This window comes from Dipodomys merriami, unplaced genomic scaffold, assembly GCF_024711535.1.
Source record: "Dipodomys merriami isolate MVZ:Mamm:240054 unplaced genomic scaffold, mDipMer1.0.p SCAF_103, whole genome shotgun sequence".
Taxonomy (NCBI): domain Eukaryota; kingdom Metazoa; phylum Chordata; class Mammalia; order Rodentia; family Heteromyidae; genus Dipodomys; species Dipodomys merriami.
Genome location: NW_027202305.1, coordinates 570,039 through 591,100, shown reverse-complemented (window position 1 = coordinate 591,100; position 21,062 = coordinate 570,039). Strand labels below are relative to the sequence as shown.

The following is a 21,062-nucleotide window of genomic DNA, read 5'->3' as shown; positions in this document are numbered from 1 at the left end:
TTTCAGGAAGGATCATCAGTAGGGGGTTAAATATTTGCATGAGAGATACTTGATTTGTGTTGTTATTAAACTTCTTTATTACATAGAAAACCAAACACCTTGATAACAACCTTGCATTTGGTTTTGTCATAGATGATTGAATTTCAAAGTCTTTTTTTTCCTTCTAGCAATACCATCCTCATAAAGTATTTTATTTTCCCTACTGGATTGCTTGTGACTACCAGATGGACTTAGCCAAAGACACTTAGGAAGGCAGGTATGGTACCTTCAGTGGACAGCACTTATTTCTCCTCTTTCACAGCTCTGAGGACTAACCCACCAAGCTCCTTACCGTACTAATGAGCCCTTCCCAGTGTGAGCCCAGCGAGTGCGCTCAGTGGTGTCATTCACTGCATATTGAAAAATGAGCATCCTGTCCTCAGGGGGGCTGTGATGCAGGCCTGGAAGGGAAAATACATCCCCTGGCTGGGAATTTCTTAGCTTTTTAGAGCTGGTGAAATGGTTGCATAGAGGTTGGGGAATTTCCCCAGTCTTCCCCTCGTGACCAAGGCCAGGCTGAGGTGAGGGGGTGGTTGAGAGGCACAGGCTTTGGGATTCACCTCCTGGCCACTGGGAGGCCCTCTGCCTTCCTCTTTCCGCAGGCCTGGCAGATTACTCACTCAGAGCAGTGGCACCAGCCTTCCACCAGGGAGCCTCGAGCACCCCCCCCATCTGCAGCTTGCTGGCTCGCTCTCTCCTCTCCCTCTCCCTCTGTCTCTCTCCCTCTCTCTCCCCCTCTCCCTCTCCCTCTCCCTTTCCTATCGGAGCACAATGAAAGCCAGTGTGTTGCTGTGACTTCGGGCGGCAGCCAGTGTCAGCAAAGCGCCTAACAACAGCCTCTGAGAAAGAGAAAGGAAAATACAAGCTACTTTTTTTTTTTCCTTTTCCATTTATAAAGCGGAGCATTACAAGAGATAGAATCACATTGCTGATTGCGAGTCCAGACCCTCACAACCACTGGCCGGGATGGAGTGTACAAAAGTGGACAGAAAAGTGGCTGGACAGGACTCCGGGCAATTTGCTGGAAGTTTGTAAGTTTGACCATCTTTTGTAAATTACTCTCAGAAGAGTTTGTCTCTCTTGCTACTGTGTTAGAATAGAGCTGGGGATAGAAATAAGAATCTTAAGCAGGAAAGAAAAAAAATGTGTTGACGGCTCTCTCTCAGTGGTTCACCACTTCGGATTGCTTTCCTTTGAGGCTAGAAACCGTAGAGGAATGAGAATTTTTTACCGGTGATTGGATTAGCTGAGGGGGGAAAAGCCTGGTGCCAAAGTCCAATTACTGACAGTGCTGAGGACTGAGAGCTGTCTCCTCTTGGAAGACAACGGGGCGAGGGAGGAAGAATCAAACACCGAGAGCAGCTCCTGGATGTGGCATATTTTGAACACTGATTTGAAAAAAAAATTCTGAAGGCCACGGTTTGGAAAAGTGAGGACTGGCTGCTGGTTCCCTAGACCAGCCCAGACGGCCACAAAGAAGGGGGCGAGGCGGCTGGCCCGGGCCCCCGGGGTCCCCTGCTGGGTCTTGCTGGACGCCCTGGGATCCTGAGCCAACCCCAGGCCCTGCGCTCGGCCGGTCCCCGCTGGCTCCCAACTCGGCCCAACTTCTCCAGAGCTGTCAGGTGCCTCGGAATAAGCTCCTGGGGCTCGTTTCCAGCTCACCCCCGCGCGTGGCTCCTGCCCTTCCCGGACGCCCCGGCCGGCTTCCGCAGACCCCGTCCATGTAGCCCTGCTGCGCGCCCCCGGCCGACGCGGATCCGAGGGCCCCAGCCCGCAGGAGCCCCCAGGCCGCCAGCCCGCCCGGCGGGATGGGGGACACGGCGCCCCCGCAGGCGCCCGCGGGCGGGCTGGGGGGCGTCCCCGGGGCGGGGCTCCTCGGGGGGGGCCCGGTCACCCCGGTCACCCCACGCGTGCACAGCGCCATCGTGGAGCGCCTGCGGGCGCGCATCGCCGTGTGCCGCCAGCACCACCTGAGCTGCGAAGGCCGCTACGAGCGAGGCCGGGCCGAGAGCTCGGACCGGGAGCGGGAGAGCACCCTGCAGCTCCTGAGCCTGGTGCAGCACGGCCAGGGGCCCAGGCGGGCGGGCAAGCACGCCAGGGCGGCCCCCGCCGCGCCCCCGGCGCCCCCGGGCCCCGCGCCGCCCCGGGCCGGCCCGTCGCCCGCGTCCGACCACCTCCGTCGCCAGCAGCACCCGCTCAACAGTGGCAACACTGGGATTAACGGCGACCAGCAGCAGCGGCCAGCTTCGACCTCCGGGGACCAGCGGAACTCAGCCCTGATCGCGGTAAGGCACCTGCTTTTCCCTGGCTCTTGCTCTGGTTGTGTGGCTTTTATGATGGCAGAGGTCACCGTGGCCCACGTGGGGGACGTGGCAGCCAGGAAGGCCGCAGGACACTGGTGACCGCAGAAGCCAGGGGTGATGTTGTGCAGTCCGCTCGCCTCCCTGCCCAAGGCCTGCGGGTGCTGATATCTAGGTTATCCTCCAAGCGGAGGGTATCCCCAGTGTATACAAAGATGAGGTCTGGGACTTCCGGGGGGCCCCAGCTTGTTTTGCTTTGTGGTGTGTATTTTTGGAAGATCCTAGGCTGAGGATCCTTCACTTTGACTCACCATCTCTGATTGGGCCCAGCTGGCCCCACAGCATCCATCAGCTCAGCTGACCTCTATCAAAGCCACTTCCTCCGGCCCTGTGCCCCTCCCACCTTTGAGCCCCTTCCTGCTGGACGGTTGAGAAGGTAAATGTGTAAATGCCGCTGAGAGCTGCAGACCAAGTTCCCAAAGGCAGTGAGGATGTTCCTTAAGAGGCCTGCTCCCTGGGCTCCTATGGATGGATGTTGGTCACCACGGTCAGTGTGGTTTCTAGACACTCCAATAGTGCTGACCCCACCGTGAGGAACCGGCTGGCCCACGGCGCCCCAGGAAACACCGTGTCTCCAGCCACTCCTGGTGACAGCAAACGCAACCCCAGGTTCTGACTAAGTTTCTGACTGGAGCTGCTTCCTCAGAGACACAGGCACAACCCACTCAGAGGGAGTCTCCCTTGAATCATTGATTCTTAGTGCCAGTCCTGGTCAGGTGACCCTCTGCCTGGTGTTGCTGGTTTCCTCCAAGCTGCTGAGCCTAAGGCCTGTGGGTAGAAGGTAGAGCCCTGCCGTGCAGGGCTGTGGCCGTCCCCTCTGAGATCCACAGGGCTCCCGAAGTTCTGTAGCTGCTCAAAGGAAGGATGGCACTGTGGCGAGCCCCTCCTCCCAAGGAAATGAAGGGCCTATGGACAGCCAGACCCTAGGGTGCTTCTTTCTAACTCTTCTCATTCCTGCCCCGGGTCCGTGGTGGTCAAGTTTGGGAAGCTCTGAGCACCAAGGTATTTCTCTTCTCTTCCTCCATCCGTCTGTCTGGCTCCAGATGAGAAATGCCTACCCTCGCCAAGCTGCCCAGTGTGCTGCTTTTACCGTGAACGCAGGGAGCCCAAGGGGCTGCACTGGGCTTCCAAGCCTACTTCCTTTCCTACCATCTTCTCCATCCCAGATTCTCCCTAGACGTCCCCAGCAGAGCAGTGGGAGTTTCTTTTGGGAAAGAGGGAGGGTTGGGAGAAGAAGGAGGGTAAAGAACGGCTGGAGTGATGAGAAGAATGAGGTTTATAATTATGTGTGTGTCACTGGTATCTGCAGCCAAAAGTAACTAAATGCCTTGATTGTCCCAGAAAATTTATAATCTGTCCACAAGGCTCCCCATAATACGGCTTTGTGTACTTCAGTCTCCTGGTAAGAGTTTCAGGGATGATTCTGAGAGTGAGGCACCAGGCAGACCTTGAGATGGAGACTGGCCACGCCGGGTGTCCAGACCCACAAAGGGGCCAACCATGGTGTCCCTACGACCTTTGCATCTCAGCCTTTGCAGGGAAGGCGGCATGACCTTGTGTCCCTGGTTTTCTAGCTCTTGCCAATCTTGGAAGTAAGACAAGATTGTCTCTTTATCCAGAGTATTCTGGGTTGAGAAGTGAAACTAACTTCAGTGGTTGTTGTGACTTTACCATAGCAATGTTCCTGCGGGCAGGGGAGCAAGGAAACTATTCCACCTTCCTCCACGAAAGGCTTCCAGCTACAAAAGCCAAAGGTGTATGCTCTGCCGGCCAGTTCTCCCTTTTCCTCACCAACCATCTCCTGAAACCTGTCCTTGGAATGTTTTGTCCCCTTGGTACTCAGAGGTCTGGTAAAAGCAGGAAGGACAGGCAGCTGATACCTAATGTTTAATCTCCACTGAAAATGTGTGGCGCTTTGAGGGTTAGTGCACACACACCCTCTCCCCTTTGAGTTATTGGAAATTCCCTCTCCATTTTGGCTAGTGAATGTGCCTTGTTGCTCTGCATGCTACAAAGGGAGAGGGGCTGCAAGTGCTGGACTGACTGATAACATTGTATGGGGAGGGAGGTCTGGCTTTAGGGAGTGACTCACCAAGCCCAGAACACATGGCAGTCTCGCTGCTCTTTGACTCCTCATTTTCTGAGACAATGTTAATTTACAAAGGCCTCTGCTCAGAGCAAGTGTTAAAATTCTTTCTTAGTTTTATTATCACTGTCTCCACAGCCAGATTTATGGAATCTGGATGTGCTGAATGTATCACTTTAATGGTTAGTGTGTGTGCTGTAAGTGGCTAGAATGTCCTTTGGAGGAAGGGGGAGACTATTGATCCTCTACAATCAAATGTGTGCTATGTCCTCAGATGGAAGCGGTTTCCTACATACCATCTAGTAAAATGCTCATCTCTAATGGGTGATGTCTGTGAATAGAGGTAAAAGAACAGCTTCTGTTCAGTGGGGTAATGTCGGCTTTGAGGGGTGTTCTATTACAAAGAATATATAATGTCCAGATCCTTTCAATAGCCTACATTTCAATAACAATGGAAGAATAACCCCCAAACCAGTTCTAATTCTGTCTACACTGAGAACCTAATTCTGAGTCCTTACGCAGCCAGTTTCTTCATTTAGCCCAAGTACAAGTTTAGGGAAAGGCCACTGCTGCTGGGACTGAGGGCTGAGCTTGTAGGCTTGGAGCAGGTCTGCTTTTCTAGCCTCTTGGAGGGGGCAGTAGGCATGAGATCATTTTCTGCTGAAGTATGTTTGAATCTTTGAATGAGCTGTGAAACCGAATAATTGCAGGTCCATGGGACAGTAAGGTTAGACTTCCTTTCCCTTTTGCCTGAGACAAGCTCTTTTTCTGCTGCCTAGGTTGTGAGATGCACAGGGAAGTAGTTTCTAGTCATTTCTGGCCTTACTGATTATCTTTTTCTCTCACGTGGCATGGACCAAAGAATGCAGATTAGATAAGGATTCTGGATCACCTAGCTTTGAGCTGCTTGGTGGTCACTAACCAACGGGGTGATCTAGGACAAGACATTTAGAAGTCATCTTCAAAACCAAGAAGGAAAAATTTAGCGGCTGCCCTCCCTTGTTGAGTGAAGCAAATGAACCTCTGTTTCTGAATGGGCTTCGGGAGAATTAAACCCCTTCAGAAATGCAAGACTTCCTTTGTTACTAACATTACTCATAATGAACAGCTAAACAATGAGTAATACTACCAGATTTTCCAGAGATTAAAAGTATACTCAGTCTTCAGTTGTCTGTTTTAAATGGTGCCATAGCTTTTGTTGTAAACAGAGGGCTTTGGCATTTCTAATTTAATGATAATCAAGATAAGAGAGAATCCCTGAGGTCCCCAGGAAGTCTTCCTTAAGACATCAGAGTCCTGAAAGTAATCTGAGTTTTCTAGTGCCTGGCCTCTGCAGGCCCCTGCACGGATATGCAGGCTTTGCAAAGTTGCAGCCAGGGCCTGAAAGGAATATTGGAAAAGTTGTTTATACAAGTAGCATGGGAAAGTTAAATAAATTCTCTAAATGCTAATCATTCGCTTAAGAAAGTCAAACAAATTAAATGATTGCCAGAGTTTCCTGGTTGTTTTTAACTGATAATCATCAGGTTTCCAATTGACAGCTCAAAATTTGAAAGCTGCAAGCAGGGGGGTGGAGGGAGGTCCCGGTATGGGCATCTCTGATGGTCTATTGAATAAATATCCTTCTTAGGCAGTGATGGAAGTGTTCACCTTGTTTATATCTGCAACTGTCATTCCTGAAGAACAGGCCTATTTTGTTGTCGTTGTTTAGAACGAAGTAACTAAGGGAGAGCTCACACCTATTCAGGATTACCTCTTCTTTCAAGTACAGATAGACAGAGGGCTTAGGTAGAAAGAGAAGTTGGTCATCAAAAGCTGACAGAGAGCCTGCCTTGACAGCAAGGTGAAACTGCTATGTAAATAAACATAGGTCCGTATTTTTGTAGAGAGAATGCATCTGCTTTCTTTGACATAATGTCATTGTTAAATGATATTTGTGAATTTTTTTCTAACTCTTAAACTTGTAACACCTATGACTTCCCTAAGCCTGTAATTATTTTTAAGTCTCAAGATGTTAAACCTGGGCTTTCAGATGTGCTCAGACATAGAAATTAGGTATGACTACAGTAGTAGCCATGATACGCTGTTTTGTTTTTTATATTTATTTGATTATTGTTGGCCTGAAAAAAACTGGAAAGAAACCCTAGAAAAAGCCATTCATTTCTGCTGTACACAACAGATAAACCTCCTTGACCTCTGTGACAGACATTCGTGCAAATAGACAGGGCCATGCTTAATGAAAACAACACTAAACTCTTCCTTTTGCATTTTCTCGCGAGTAAGTTTCCCTCACACTCCAGGAGGCTCTGTGGGAGAAGGGGAAACATGGCTAAAGACATGATCCCTGCTCACTTACAGTCCCATGGAGAAATCAAGAGCACACAATGTGCTGACCAGGCAGACTGTTCAAAACTGGCATAGAAAAGCATAGAACGAAAGGAACAACTGTACAAGATACAGGGCACTTGGATGGCTTATTTAAGTCCTGCCAGCAAAAACCTGGCAACATTTGTTCCCTTTTATAAATAAGAGCAATGAACTTTAGAGATTCAGCAAATGGACGAATGTAGGCACAGATTTTCAGTTACCCCCATGTTTAGACCCATACTATATACCTCTTGCTGCACAAGTTTAGGGAAGTAACATTCTTTATTCAGGATCAGTATCTCTAGCTGCAAAGGAAAGCTAGAGCTATTTAACAAGAGGAATAGGTGTTTGATGCGCAATAGTTGTATAAAATACAAGTACTGTACATCATTGGCAGAGGAGAGATTTATAGTCAGGCTTTGTGAGGAATATGGGTCTCGGCAGGGCCGAGGGGGCAGGGAGAATGGTAAGGTTAAGCTGGGGAATGGGAGATGTGGAGGGGTAGAGCCAGGTACGTGAGGGTACGAGAGCAGTGTTGGAGGAGAGAGCTGGACCCTGACACTGCTCGACTGCTGGTGAGACAGACCCACCCGTCCTGGAGCTCACCAGCAGCCCTGGTAAAAGATGGAATGAGGAAGCTCAGAGGAGTCAGCAGCTACGAAGCAATAATAATCCTTCATGTACTTGAGGACAAGTATTACATTTCCCCTGCAGCAGACTCTTCTCAGAGCATACTTCCTAAGTGTTCTGTACTACCTATCTCCAACGCCCTCGAGCCGTTTCTCCCATTCACAGTGAGATATATACAGCATGACACGGCCTTTGGCCCTGGAAGGAGAGGTTTGAAAGTACACTGGCTAGACACAGACGGGAAAGTAAAAGAAGCAGAAGCAAAGCTACTGCTCTGCGCGGACTTGCTGAGCTCCCCATCCAACCAGAAAGGACATTACTCTCCTTTCTGAAACTTTCTTAAAATGATTGGTGAAGAGAAGGTGCCCCACTGCCCTGTTTCCTTCAGTGGTTTACTAGAACAATTGCATGTGGCGGGGGAAGGGTAGACTCAATCTCCCTAGAGTCAGTTAAATACCTTCCTTCCTGAGAACAGAACCAATTAACACCTTACAAATCCCCGGGTTCTAGGACCCACTGTCTAGAACGTGACTGGAGTGTACATAGAATATAGACTGGTTTCCATTCAGTTCCACTTCTTCTGTGAAGTGCGGGCTTGGAGGTAAATGAGAAATGTATGCTATATATTCAGAGTTTTGAGCTCTGAAAGAGAGTAGCCCAAGCTAATGGATTTAATTAAAATTTTAATTTGCAGTGTCTAGTTCTTCAGTGAATGTAGTCACTGAGTAGCAAAAGGTTAGAAGCTTCTTGCTATGAAGATTTATATTTATGCCTTTGAGAACCACATCTGGGCTAAGGCTGCTAAGGAATCAGTGGGCTGTCCGTAACTGCAAGTGAACAGACAACACAGATCAGCCCTCTTCCTCACCTTGTCCAGGAGCATGTTAAAAGTTCCTTGCCTTGATGTGGTTCTTGGCTAGGAAACTTTCTCTGCTCAGTACCTTCTAAAACATCCCTTTCCACAAGAAACCTGAGGAAGTATTGCCAAAGATTCAATGCAAAATTTAGAAAGCAGGATGTCAGGGGCTGGGGATGCAGCCCCCTGGCAGAGTGCTTAACTAGCGTGCACAAGGTCTTGGGTTCTATCCTCAGCACCAGGGTGGGAAAATAGAACATGGTATTTATGTTGCAGTAATTGGATTGGAACAAGAATGTTCTTCGTCCTTTGCTGGGTAATATTTGAGCAAAGATGGATTTATTGACTGTAACTCAGAACAAAGAATGTAGTCAAAACATTTTGGTGTTTTTCTTGTTCTCTGTCATTTAAACTTAGATTTTCTTTCCTTTTCTCACATGGACAGTAAGGTTTAGGAAGTATAGCATCAGATTCAGTTGGGTTTATTTGTTGTTGTTGTTTAATGGTGTTCTTTATTTTTATGACTGATTTTGGCAGGTTCATAAGTACTAGGGGACCACTAACATGTCAATTTAAAAATTCTCTTTTGTCAGAAATGTGCCTGGATTATATTAGTGGGTCCCAACCACATGAAGTCAGCAGTCAACAACAGGGTTGTTTTCAGGTAGTCCTGACGGATCTGAACAGAAATTTAATGACACTGCTATCTAACAAAATTTTTAAAGGTAGTTAAGGCAAAAAATCTGCAGCTGCTAATAACTGCCAGAAATCTGTTGGATATGTGGTATAATCTCTTAAAGTCATGGTAACCAGGGTAGAAAGAAGTGACTTCATTGAATACATTCTATCCACTGTACTATATTGTATCTTTCGAGTGAAGATTGTCATACTGGCTGCTCTTTTTTGGAGGCCTCTGGAGTCTGAATTATATAAAAATTAAAAATGCTCTGGCTGAGCAGCTGAGAAACCAAGTTTTTTTTGTTGCTGCTCATGTTCACTTAAGACTAAGCCAAAAGAGACTTGCTAAACCAGCTAAGGCTTGTACAGCTGATTGCCACAGCACACTCTAATTTCAGGCAGCAAAGGGTATGAGTTACTGGTATTATCCCATTTGGTTGTTTGACAGAAGTGTTGGAAAAATTGTAAAGTGCAAGCATAAAAGACATCAGGAAAGAGTAGTAGTCCTGACAGAAACAACGGACAAAGGCAGTAGCTTAGTCAAGTTGGATCTATGTCCTCTAAGCATTGCACCAAAGAGAGCTTCCTTTTCTCACTTAGGTTTTTTTGCATGTGGATCTGTTTGCAAGCTCAGTCCCCCAGAGAGAGATTCTGAGCTGTCTTTGTGCTAAATTAAACATTAGTTTTCTCCTTGGGAACCTGATCTTCCATAGACTAGGCAACAATATCTTTTTGAGAGAGCTCCCAGCTAAGCATTTCCCCCAGGAAGAGAATGCTCAGGAGTCTTTTCACTTCTCTGTCTGCTTAGCTGGTGTGACTATGGTTCCTGGGAATTGTTTTGTCTAAATAGGTCTAGAAGCCCTTAGAGCAAGGACTTGTACTTTAATCCTTAGCACAAGACTGCCTTCCACTGCTTAGCATATAATAAATAACCACAGAGCACCAGCCAGGTCATGTAGGATAACAGCCATGTATGGGAGGGAGTTTCCTGGCCTCCCTGCCCTCCTCCCTGGTTCTGTACCCACAGCAATGAAAAGGAGCATGTTGCAAATTACAAGCCATGTGACTTCCATTCCTCCCCGACTCCATTCTGCCCATCCCCCTAGAGGACCAGTTCATATTGCTCTAAAAATAGGCCACTATTTACAATTTATAGAGTTGTATGAGCCCTTAGAGAGAAAGCAGACCAAACCCTTTTATTTCATAGGTGGAGAAACTAGAGCCCTTTAAAAATCAAAAACAAAAACAAAAACTCCCTCCCAATATCGCAGAGCAGTAGAGTTAGAACCAGAGCCCTCTCACTCCACGCAAGGCAATTGTGTTACAAAGGTTTTCTTTTTAAAACAGAAGAAAACCATTACGGGACATTTTAGATTTTTGTTGATATTTCATAGTAGGAGAAGTGTGGAGCTTAGAGCCAATGATAGTTTTCTAAATAGCCATAATAATTCCTTCCATCTTACATACTTAGTGTGATGTGTCATTGGTATGCTCCTTATTAAAAACAAAGCTATCTCCTTTGAATCTTGCATGACCTTGTGATACCCTTTCACCAATACTATGTGACAGAAATGACAAAAGGACACACACTCTAAGGTGGCCCCACCTCTATTTCACACTCTTGAGCATGTATGCCCAGCAAAGAGAAAGGTTTTCCTCTGTCCTATACCCTTGAACGTGTGTGGCCTAGCCAGCCCCCTATTCAGAGAGCCACACAGGGAGCCCAGTGAAACCAGCAGAGAGATCACCAAGCAACCTTCACTGTTCAAAGTCATGCACTTTGGGGCGGTTTGTAATGTAGCAAAGCAAAATGGCCAGCCAAATCAAAGCTAAAAATCCTTCATGGCAGAGTTGCCCTGCTTTCTTATCTGTGCTACCTCAGATGGATTTCTTCACATTTTTGAGCCTCGTTCTCTGCTTTTGAGGATAATCCTAATTCTCTCAAAAGGTTATGGGGGTTAAATGAGATAGTTCATGAAAGAGCCAGTCCACATAGCACACAGGAGAACTGGACACACATTCATCTCCTTGCTCTCTTTTGTCTCTTAGCACCATGTTAGAATTCAAGCTACCCTTCCTTTGTTATCTTGCTTTTCCCTCTTGTGCATCACCATTTTCCTAGCCTTCCTCAGCCCACAGCTCCCCTGAACAATTTTTTTTTCTCTCCTGGATGATGGCCTGGTGCTATCATTCCTCCCAACTACCAAATTTCCCTGATTCTTGTTACGCTCCAGGAACCACATCTGCCTTGGGTGTAGTCTACCCTTACAATAGAAAAGGGTTAACCTCATAAAGATGTCGCTCCCTTGTACTGTTATGCTGCCCTTGGGAGAAGTCAAACAGCACAGCAAATATGTATGGGCAGCATAATTGCATTTGATCTTCCAGGTCACAGAAGACTTTGTTAGCGGTCTCTATTCAGCACTCCGGGAGGAAGAAGCTCAGTCTGACTGCAAGTGTGCTGCTCCCACACTGCCAATTCATTTTTTCTAGGAAATTAAGTGCTTCGTCTTTTCTACCTCATCCTTTACAATAGGTGAATGAAGAAAGAAGGAAAGATGCTGTGGCTTGCCTACTTGCTGTAGTTAGCGGTGCCATCCTGTGAGAGTCTGGCCTGGGAACTTGGTGTTTAGATTTGATAGGAGCTAATGGTGCACCTCATCAAAGTCTTTGCTTCTTTGGTATTTGGCTTTTTCTTTGGAGAAAAAGAAGCACTTGGCGAGTAGATTGGGTTATTTTGTGTCTTTCAATAGTGTTTTGTGTGTGTTTCTTAATTTCAGTGACTCCTTACTTCTCTATCTAAAAAAGTGAAAAAAAAGTCGAGAAGCGTCTAACATATTCCTGGGCACTAGCTCCCAGCCATGAGGAAGGGGTTGTCTTTGTATTCCTTGCTCAGCATCCTTCCTGGACATAATGAGCACTCACCATCTCTGACCCTGCGTGTGGATGTGAAGTTCCAGTGTAAGAAACACAGCTGTTAGTTGGATTCATTAAACTTTCACAGGGAACACTGATTTTCCCTAAGTCCCCCCAACTGCACTGGTAACATTTCTGTGGGGGTTAAAAAACTCCCCCAAGTACTACTGTGAAATAATTCCATGAAACATAAAGTGAAAAGTAAAATATTCGGTAGAATTCTTGCTCAGGAATTGTATGTATCAGTCTCTCCATCTGTTCTCCCCCATGCCCCACAGCCCAGACACATAACAATTGAAAAGTGTGGATTGATGGATGGGATTTTATACATGTCATCACTTCATTTTTTAAATATGTTTCCGCTTTAAAGGGGAGCTATAAAAGAGAGTCACTGAGAAATTGGCCTGGGGGAGGGGAATTCAATCCGTGGCTTCTTTTTTCCCCTCCTCTTATCACTAAAACCCTAAGCAGAGAGTGTAATCACCTATTCCCAAGGGCAGCCCTAAGCCCTTAAAACTCTGCTCTGTTTAGGGATTTAACAGAACTGGGGGAAAAAAAGAAACACAGTTCCTGCTCCCAATAAGCCAACAAAGGAAGATTTTCCTGAATAAACAGTAAATCCGAAGACTTTCCTGACATGAACCCTTTCTTTTCTATCTTTAAATGCAGTTAGATGCAGCTTTTCCTCTGCATCTTTACAATGTGGAGAGTTTTGGGGGGTCTTTGGACCACGTTGGAGCTCTAGACCAGCTGGGTGCATTTTCCTTAACAAAACAAGATGTAAGTAGCATGAAGCCAAAGAGTCATTTGGTCTTGGCTGTCACTTCATGTTGTTTCAAAGGACAGAGCGCTCAGCTTCATTGTCTGTTAGGTTGCAACCATAGAGATAATGACTTTTTCCCCCTCAGTTGCTTCTCAACACCTTGGAATTTCTTTTGTCAGGATTTCTAAATGGAAATATCTTAATGTTATGCTATGCAACATCGCTTTTCTTTCTTAAAACACTAAAACAAAGTTTCCTTTCTTTTTCAATACATTAAATCTTACCTTTGCTTAGAGAATGTACTTCAAGCTCCAATCTTTCTCTCTCTCCCTCTAACACACACACACACACACACACACACACACACACACACACACACACACACACACACACACAATTTTGTTTATTTTGGTTGTATATGTATATGGACACAAGTTGACTACCCGTATGAGTTTCAGAAAAAAAAAATGAGAGATGAAGAAATACATCAAAGAATATTTAAAGGAATTGCTGTACAAAACAAGAGCATGCCAATCTTCAGAATCTAGAAATGGGGGAAAGAATGTTATACTTCATCAATAAATGGATCAATAACAGGAAACCTTCACCCTGGCCCGTGCTTTAACTAACAAGGTATCATCAGGGCAAGCTGCCCTGCTTTGTTTCTCCAGCTGCAACCCCTAAGTTTGGATTCCTCAGCACCCTGCATGGCTAGATTATCTTGTCATACTGCATTCAGCTCAAATACCACCTCCTAGAGAGACTGCCTTGGCTGTCCTAATTAGGGTAGCCACAAATGATGATCTCCTTCTCTCCCCGAATTGCTAGTACTACTCCCGTGGAAGAAGTTTTCTTTTCTTTATAACTTTCATCACTGTCTGAATTTCTGTTCATTTCTTCTTTCTTTATGCATTTCCTCTCTTCCCCCCAACAGGATCGTAAGCTCCACGAGATGGGCATCTTAGCAGTTTTGTTCACTGTTTCTGTCCCAAGCCTTTAGCAGTTCTTGGGGCAGCACGTTTGGGGTCGTCAGTCAGTGTTTATTGGGTCAATGATAATAAGCCCAGTGGCTTTTAAGCTAGAAATGTCTTTCAGAGACAGGGGTTAGGAAAGAGAGAGCAATGTTCCTACCCCCCTTCCTGTTTAATTATTCTCTAATCTACGAGGGTGTGTGTGTGTGTGTGTGTGTGTGTGTGTGTGTGTGTGTGTGTGTGTGTGTGTGTGTGTGTGTGTGTGTGTGTGTGTGTGTGTGTGTGTGTGTGTGTGTGTGTGTGTGTGTGTGTGTGTGTGTGTTGGCATGTGGTGTGTGCGTCTGTCTGTCTGCATAAAACAGGGCTTCTATGAAAAATTCTTAGGCTAATCTCTTAAAATTCTGACTAGATCCAAATTCTAATGCCCTATCCCTGACATGAGAAAAATGTTAGCTGGTATAAGGAAAAGGATGATAGATCAGAGTTACAGATACTATGTTCCTACAATATGATTGATCCTGTGCTACCTTGCACCACAAAGGACATAACAATTTGTGTGTGTGTGTATGTGTGTGTGTGTGAGAGAGAGAGAGAGAGAGAGAGAGGAGTATATGTGTTTGAGTGTGTGTATGTGTGTGTGTGTGTGTGCGTGCACACACACGCACACATATACCCATACTATAAAGGCTTGAACTCAGGGTCTTATAGAGCTTCTTACTCTTGCTCAGCTTCCTTGCTCAAGGCTGGCACTCTACGCCTCCAGTCAATCATTTTTGCTGGTTGATTGGAGAGAGTCATTTAGACTTTTCTGCCTTGGCTGGCTTTGAACATGGATCCTCCATCTTTCTGAGCAGCTAGGATTAGAAGAGTAAGCCACTGGCACCCAGCAGAGAGGCTTTACATTTTAATGGGGAGACACACAGTAAACAAATAAAGAAACAAGATAAATTTAGCTCCTCATTCCTTACTTAATGTGGCTGATTAAAGATTGATTTGGGTTAACTAAACAAATCTGGGAAGGGCTGTGGAAAGTGGGAAGTAGGAATCACACACACACACACACACACACACACACACACACACACACACACACTTCTGAGGGACCCCTTTTCACGATTGTTCCAAGCCTGTGGGGGGTGGCACAGCACTAGGCCCCTTAGCCAGTCTGTGTGAAATGAGGATTCTGGTCTTTAGGAAAACACAGTCTTATCATGCCTTCTACGCCTAGCACTACCGTGTTCACTTCGTCAGAAGTCACTGGACTCAAGAATTCAAAAAACCTGATGGAAGTTTTCTTTAGTAGAGAATATAAGAGGTTGTGATGTGGTTGAGTGATTTCCTAGGTTTTATACATAACATTGCAAAAGGAAAAAAAAACAGAGAGAAGAAAGAAAGAAAGAAAAAAAGAAAGAGAAAGAGAGAGAAAGCAAGAAAAGGAAGAAAGGAAGAAAGGAAGGAAGAGAAAGAAAGGGGAAAGAAAGGGAAGAAGAAAAGAAAGAAAAAAGAATGAAATAGAGGAAGAAAGAAAGAGAAAGAAAAAGAGAGAAAACAGACAGGAAGCTGGGAATAGCATCACAACACTGGTAAGGTACAGCAAGCTGTCAGGAAGTATTCAGAAGCATGTAGTGGTGCTTACAATCGTCACAATAATATCTTACATGTACACATCCATATGGTCCTCACAGAAATGCTGCTATCTGCAAGCTATCAGTATAGCTATTTGTGGTTCACAAATAAGTTGAAATTGATCATAAAATCCACAAGTTCTGGGACTTGAACCAGGTCCTGGGCAACGTTCATGAGCTTTTTGCTTAAGGCTAGCTCCAGTTCTGTTTTTTTGCCCATCAATTGGAGTTAAGATTCTTACAGACTTTCTTGCCTGGCCTGGCTTCAAAACATGATCCTCAGATCTCGGCCTCTGGAGTGGCTAGGATTGCAGGTCACTGGTGCCTGGCATCAAATGCTATTTTTGAATCACTCATCTGTAGTGTGTGGGCCTGTGTGTATGGACATCTCAGGGTGTTCTGGGGGCTAGCACCTCCGTTTCAAGGACAGGTAGGGCAAACCCAGATTTGTTCTTGCTGATCCCTTCTGTGACCATCAATCTACTCTTGGGGCCAGCGGTTCTGCAATGGGACACAGTTGGCGAAGTTGAGCTAGTCCCTAAATCCTCAACTATACTCACAGCTAGGCGGAGACCTGGCAGCTCATGTCCACACAGGCTGAAGCAATGCCTCGCTCTGAGGGAGGCGTGAGCAGAGTGAGGAGGTCGAACACCCCTGCCACACCAAAGCTAGAGGAAAGGAAGTTTAAATCACCAATTTGTAGGAAAGGGAAGTAAGGTGAGGAAACACTTTAGTTTTTTTAAAAGTCTATGTTTTGCTGCCTGTATTTCTTGTTACCCTTGGGAGTCAACTGTGGGTCTCAGGAGAGCTACAAGATCATTAAGAAGAGAAATTTGATCTTGAATCAGAGAAACACATTCTCTTTGGAACTAAAACTGGTCTCTTAAGTATTTCTTCTTACTGTTGCTTATTTTGGAATACCTTAGATTGAACTTAAGGGAGAGATCATTGGCTCTTTTCTGAGAAGAGTTTTTTTTTTTTTTAATCCATTTCAGGTCTAAGAGGAGAATATATATTTTTAAAATTGATGAGTGTTTTCTTATTGCCAAGAGAAATGTGGTGGCTTGTAATTGATAAGATTTTGTTTCCAGGTGAAGATGTGCTTTATGTATCTTTTATTTTCGGTATCAATGGTCCTATCAGCCATCTAGTACCTAACCATTTAGTAAATGTTGAACTAATAGTTTTGAAAGAAGCACCGCACTTTACATTTCTCTGAGTATATGTCACTAAATGGAAATATTGATCTCCAAGTTATCTTTTGTTTCAGCACATTAAAAACATCACAGTGTTTAATATGTCAGATGCTATTCTTAGTTTTTAAAATATTGGCTTATGTCCTTCTTACACTATGAGATTATTCCTACTTTACAGGTCAGGAAATTGAGGCCTATGCTGAAGGAACATGATACTATTTAGCCATAAGCAGTAAAATCAGAAATTGAACTAAGCAGGATAATGCAATGCCCACAGTTCAAACCACTGTTGACACTGTGAGTAAAGAAAATCATACTCGCATCTGGGTGTGGCTAGGCTGCAGCTCACATCTGATCTGGAACTGATTTGGAACCCACTTGCAGTAAGACATTTGAAGGTCAATGGCAACCAGACCTAACTAGTTATCTAGGTGCAGGTATCATTCAGAGGGAAGGCCTACAGGCCAGAGGCTGCTCTTTGAGATAGTTGCCCTAATCCTACATTTGAAAATGTAGGAAGTTCTTGGATAGGCATAGTCCATGATTGACATGCATGTCTCAGCCAGCATCCCAGGGCAGATCTGAGTTCTGAGGAGGCTGCTCAGGGGATACGTCCAAGGAGAAAGGAGGGCTGTGCTGGGTATGAGAGAGCACCAGATGACTGGCCTCTAGGAGTGGACCCTGCTTTGGGAATCCAGGCCTGGAGCATCTTCACTACAGATTCCAGATGAGGTGTTGATCCCAAGGAGAAATAAATCAGAACTGACTGTACTGAGAGTGGAACAAAAATCCCTTCATGGAACAAGCTTAGGTTTGCGTAAGTTCATTAACTTTAGGGAAAGTGCCTTGAAGACAGGTGTGACCTCTCTTCCTGACTATACAGATAAGGTTTCTCTGTTTTGTGAGTTCTGTGCAGCTGCACTTTGCTCCTCCCCTGCAGTCAGATTGCTCTGGCCAAGCCCCTCTTACCTGACAACTGAAGATATGCATGCATTCTGGAGGAATTCCTGGTGGGGTAGAGGTAGCAGGGAGACAGTGTGGATGTTTCAAATAATGGCCTTAACTTGAAGGTGACCAATAGGACTTGCTTTGAAAAATCAATGTTTTCCTTTAGCAAATACGTGTTGACATGTTTTGTCTAAGCTCTACCCTAGGCTGTAGAAACAGAGAGGTGAGTGGACAGTATCTAGGATTTCTTGGACAGTGCTTTTCTTTTTTATCAGCAGCTCTTTTTATGCTACTAGATAAGAGATCTAGCTTCTAGAGGAGTTCTCTGAATAGAAAGCAGATTGTGCACAGTGGCCAGTGTGTGTTTTCAGGGAGGACATTTCCATGGTGTCCTAAGATTCTCCTCAGGTTGTAAGACCCAAAGAACCCGAAGACCAGCACAAGATTCTACCAACAGCAAGGCTGCGTGGGTCTCATTCTATACAGGACAGCCCGCCCAGGAGGTCTGCACACTCTCCCTTTCTTTCTGTGTCTATTCATCCAGTTTCAGGAATCTGATCAGAAAACAAATATAGCTTGCTTCATGCTTAACATATTTCCATAGCCTTAGACAGTTATCAATTTTGTTATCTATCTAGGTAAAAGGCCAATGGTCTGAGTTATTTTCATTCTCTATTGCAGTTAGTTTAAACCCAGTCCAGTAAATTTTTCACTTTGTTCTTAAGTGACCTCTCACCATTTTCAGGCTTCTCCTCCGCCTCTCTTGACCTCAAACATGAACTTGATATCTCCTTTCATAGTGAAGAACTTCTTGGTGAATAGGGAAAAGTGGACTACACCTCCCTCTTGGGCTTTTCAGAGTCACACTGACTCTATTATTATTAGCTGTGCTCTCTGGGCTGCTGGAGTTCCTATTTTGGCACTGGACCATCAAACGCCCTATTTTTAAGAGCCTTTCACTTAGTTGTAAACATGTGCTGTGGCTGGGAGCTCACTCTCTTTACTCATATTTACCCAAAGCATCTTAGCTGTTGAAAAGCTGTTATGATGAAAAAATTCAGAATCAAAGCTCAGCATCCAAGATTATTTTTTACATTCATCTAACACAGAACTCTGTGTGATCTTTATCAAAAAAATAATAAAATGACATTTAGTTGCTTAATTTGATGGTCCAGTCATAGTGCTAATTTGAGGGGAGGAAGAAATAGAATGGCCAAGTCATGTCTCTTTGAAAATGCTCTTCAAACTTGTCCAGAGGGCGATGCTTGCTGCATAACACACATGACCGAGCAGATGACAGAGAGGTCAGTCCAGTTTGCTACAAAAGTAGTTTATGCCCTGAACGTATTTAGAATAAACACAACATCCTGTAGACGTATCTCCAGCACACTCTAAATTCTGGAGCCTTCACTAGTCTCATTAGGAGAATATAAATACCATCTCAACCTAACCATTAGCTTTCATACATGTGTTAATGGGCTGTCGATGTCTGAGAACCATGTATGGATGGTTACACACACACATGTACACATATACACACATACACACATAGACACATAGACACAGGAATTGGGTGAAATAAAAATACTACCTGTATAGCTAATATTTTGATCTTTCACAAGAATTGCATACAGTGTAACAAAACATACTTCAATGTTTTGAGGAAGCTTAAAACAGGAGGATCGGGAATTTAAATGCTGGAGAGGTTGAACTGACGACTTCCTCTTGTGATTTATGACTCTAAAAGTAATGTTAAGCAGATTCTTGTATTCCACAGGAGAAGCAGTGTTTGTGGTACTTATCACAATATGAAAATATCTGATTGTTCTGTTTTAAGATTATATTTCCTTCAAATAGGACTTAAGTTCTAAAAAAAAAATAGAACAAAAGTTAATGTCTCTGGGATGCTTTTCCTAACGTGCACAGACTGTATTCTTTCCTTTTGGGCAGGCAGGTTCACTCTGCAGCCCAGGATGTCTGTGCCATACCATCACAGTACGTGTGTTCAGGCCATGGCAGACCACAAGAATACCTCTTATGTTCTAAAAGCTATCAGGAGAGGAAAATCTTTGTAAAATCCTGCTTTAAAATTCCTGGTGGCTTGGGTTTTTTGTTGTTACAAAGTGAGATTTCAGTTGTCATGTTAACAAGAAGGTGAAATTAGCCAATTGTACCAATTATCTATTGCTGCATAACAAAACTTAGATGCTGAAAACAACACACTTTCTTTATCTAAGAGTCAGAAACTGGGGAGCTGCTGGGTAGGGTGGCTGGCTCAAGGCCTTGTGTAAGGCTTCAGTCCAGGTACTGGCTGGAGCTGCAGTCACTTCAAAGCCTGATTGAGGATGGAGGATCTGCCTCCATGTTCACTCAAAGTGGTTATTGGCAGGACATCTCAGTTTCTCACTGGCTGCTGGCCATAGATGTCCGTTGTTTCAGGCCCCTCAGAACCTGCCTGAGTCCACAGAGTCCCAACCAACCCGAGACAGTGATCCAACAGGGAGAGCCCAATGCTGACACCAAATTTCAGAAGTAACACTCTTTCCCTTAGACATGTGGAAAACCAGGATCATTGGGGCCATGCTGGAGGCTGCTTAAAGTAGACCTAAGCACTAGTTCACAATTAAGGCTATACCACCGCTATTTAAAATTCAGTCACATCATATCCACTGAGGGTCAGCTCTCTACGAGGCCCTCTTCTAAATAGAATATAGCAGAAAATCAACAAAGATCTTCCTCTCCTGAGTCTTACATTATGTTTTATATGGCTGTAGTCACTATTTCCATAGTGAGTCCACATGGGTTGTGGGCTATTGTAGTTAGGATAAGTACAGGGGCCATTGTTTTAGACAAGAGCCGCCCTGGGTCAGCTTCAGCAGGAAACAGGTGAGGAACCGCCTTTATCTACTGGTAATAAGGATAGGTTTTTAGAAAGAAATCCAGAACAATGTCATCTCACTAGTGATTACATTCTTTTATTAGTTAACTTCAAGTGATAGCCTCTCTCTAAAGGCTAAAAGGAGGAAGGGAAGTACTCAAGAATTAAGGGAAGTAGAGAACATTATAATACAGTTTGGGAGTCCCACCATCTCATGTTTGAGCCATAACCTTCCTGCTTGCTTCTCTTGGACATATTGTTTGACTCATCTGGGCCTCAGGCTTATGTTTCTAAGATGAGGATTGCAATAGCACCTTTCCGGGAGTTGTAAGCAGCCAGTGACCCAAAGTTCTTATCACAGGATCTGGTTCTTAGGGACTGCTCAGTTTTATCTGCCTTTGCTTCCATCCGACCCTATCTGTGTACTAATACATGATCAGGACTCATTACCAAAATTGCTGTCAGAAATGTCCTCCTAGTTAATCCCAACTCTCCAGGACAGTAAGAGGATAACTAGACCCCCACAGCAGTCTCCCCTGTCAGTGTCAGAGCAGCGACTGTCTCTAATATTGTTAGGAATGAGGAAGGAGAATTCTGCCTGGTGTTCACTATGTCTTCTTATTTATCAACACAAGTTTACCATTTGGAAAGCATAAAAGTGCTTTCTGAATGCAAAGGTTTCCTATTTGTGCTATTTTTGTTGACTATCATGTGCTAACAAGCCTCTGTCAGCAGACACACACTCTCCA

General features: G+C 44.9%; 1 protein-coding gene across 2 annotated transcripts in view; it reads left to right on the top strand.

The window, feature by feature from the left end:
• Positions 1 to 169: 169 nt before the first annotated feature.
• LOC138809797 (mastermind-like protein 2) overlaps positions 170 to 21,062 on the top strand; it is a 226,718-nt gene continuing 205,825 nt past the window's right edge. Inside the window, exons 1-2 of one of the 2 annotated variants that reach the window (XM_069996786.1) lie at positions 170 to 256; positions 938 to 2,324. In XM_069996786.1, coding sequence (XP_069852887.1) covers positions 1,848 to 2,324 — 477 coding nt within the window. In that variant the 5' untranslated portion in view covers positions 170 to 256; positions 938 to 1,847. Of the gene's footprint in view, positions 257 to 710; positions 2,325 to 21,062 lie in introns of those variants that run through there. The other variant, XM_069996776.1, reaches the window with a different exon arrangement.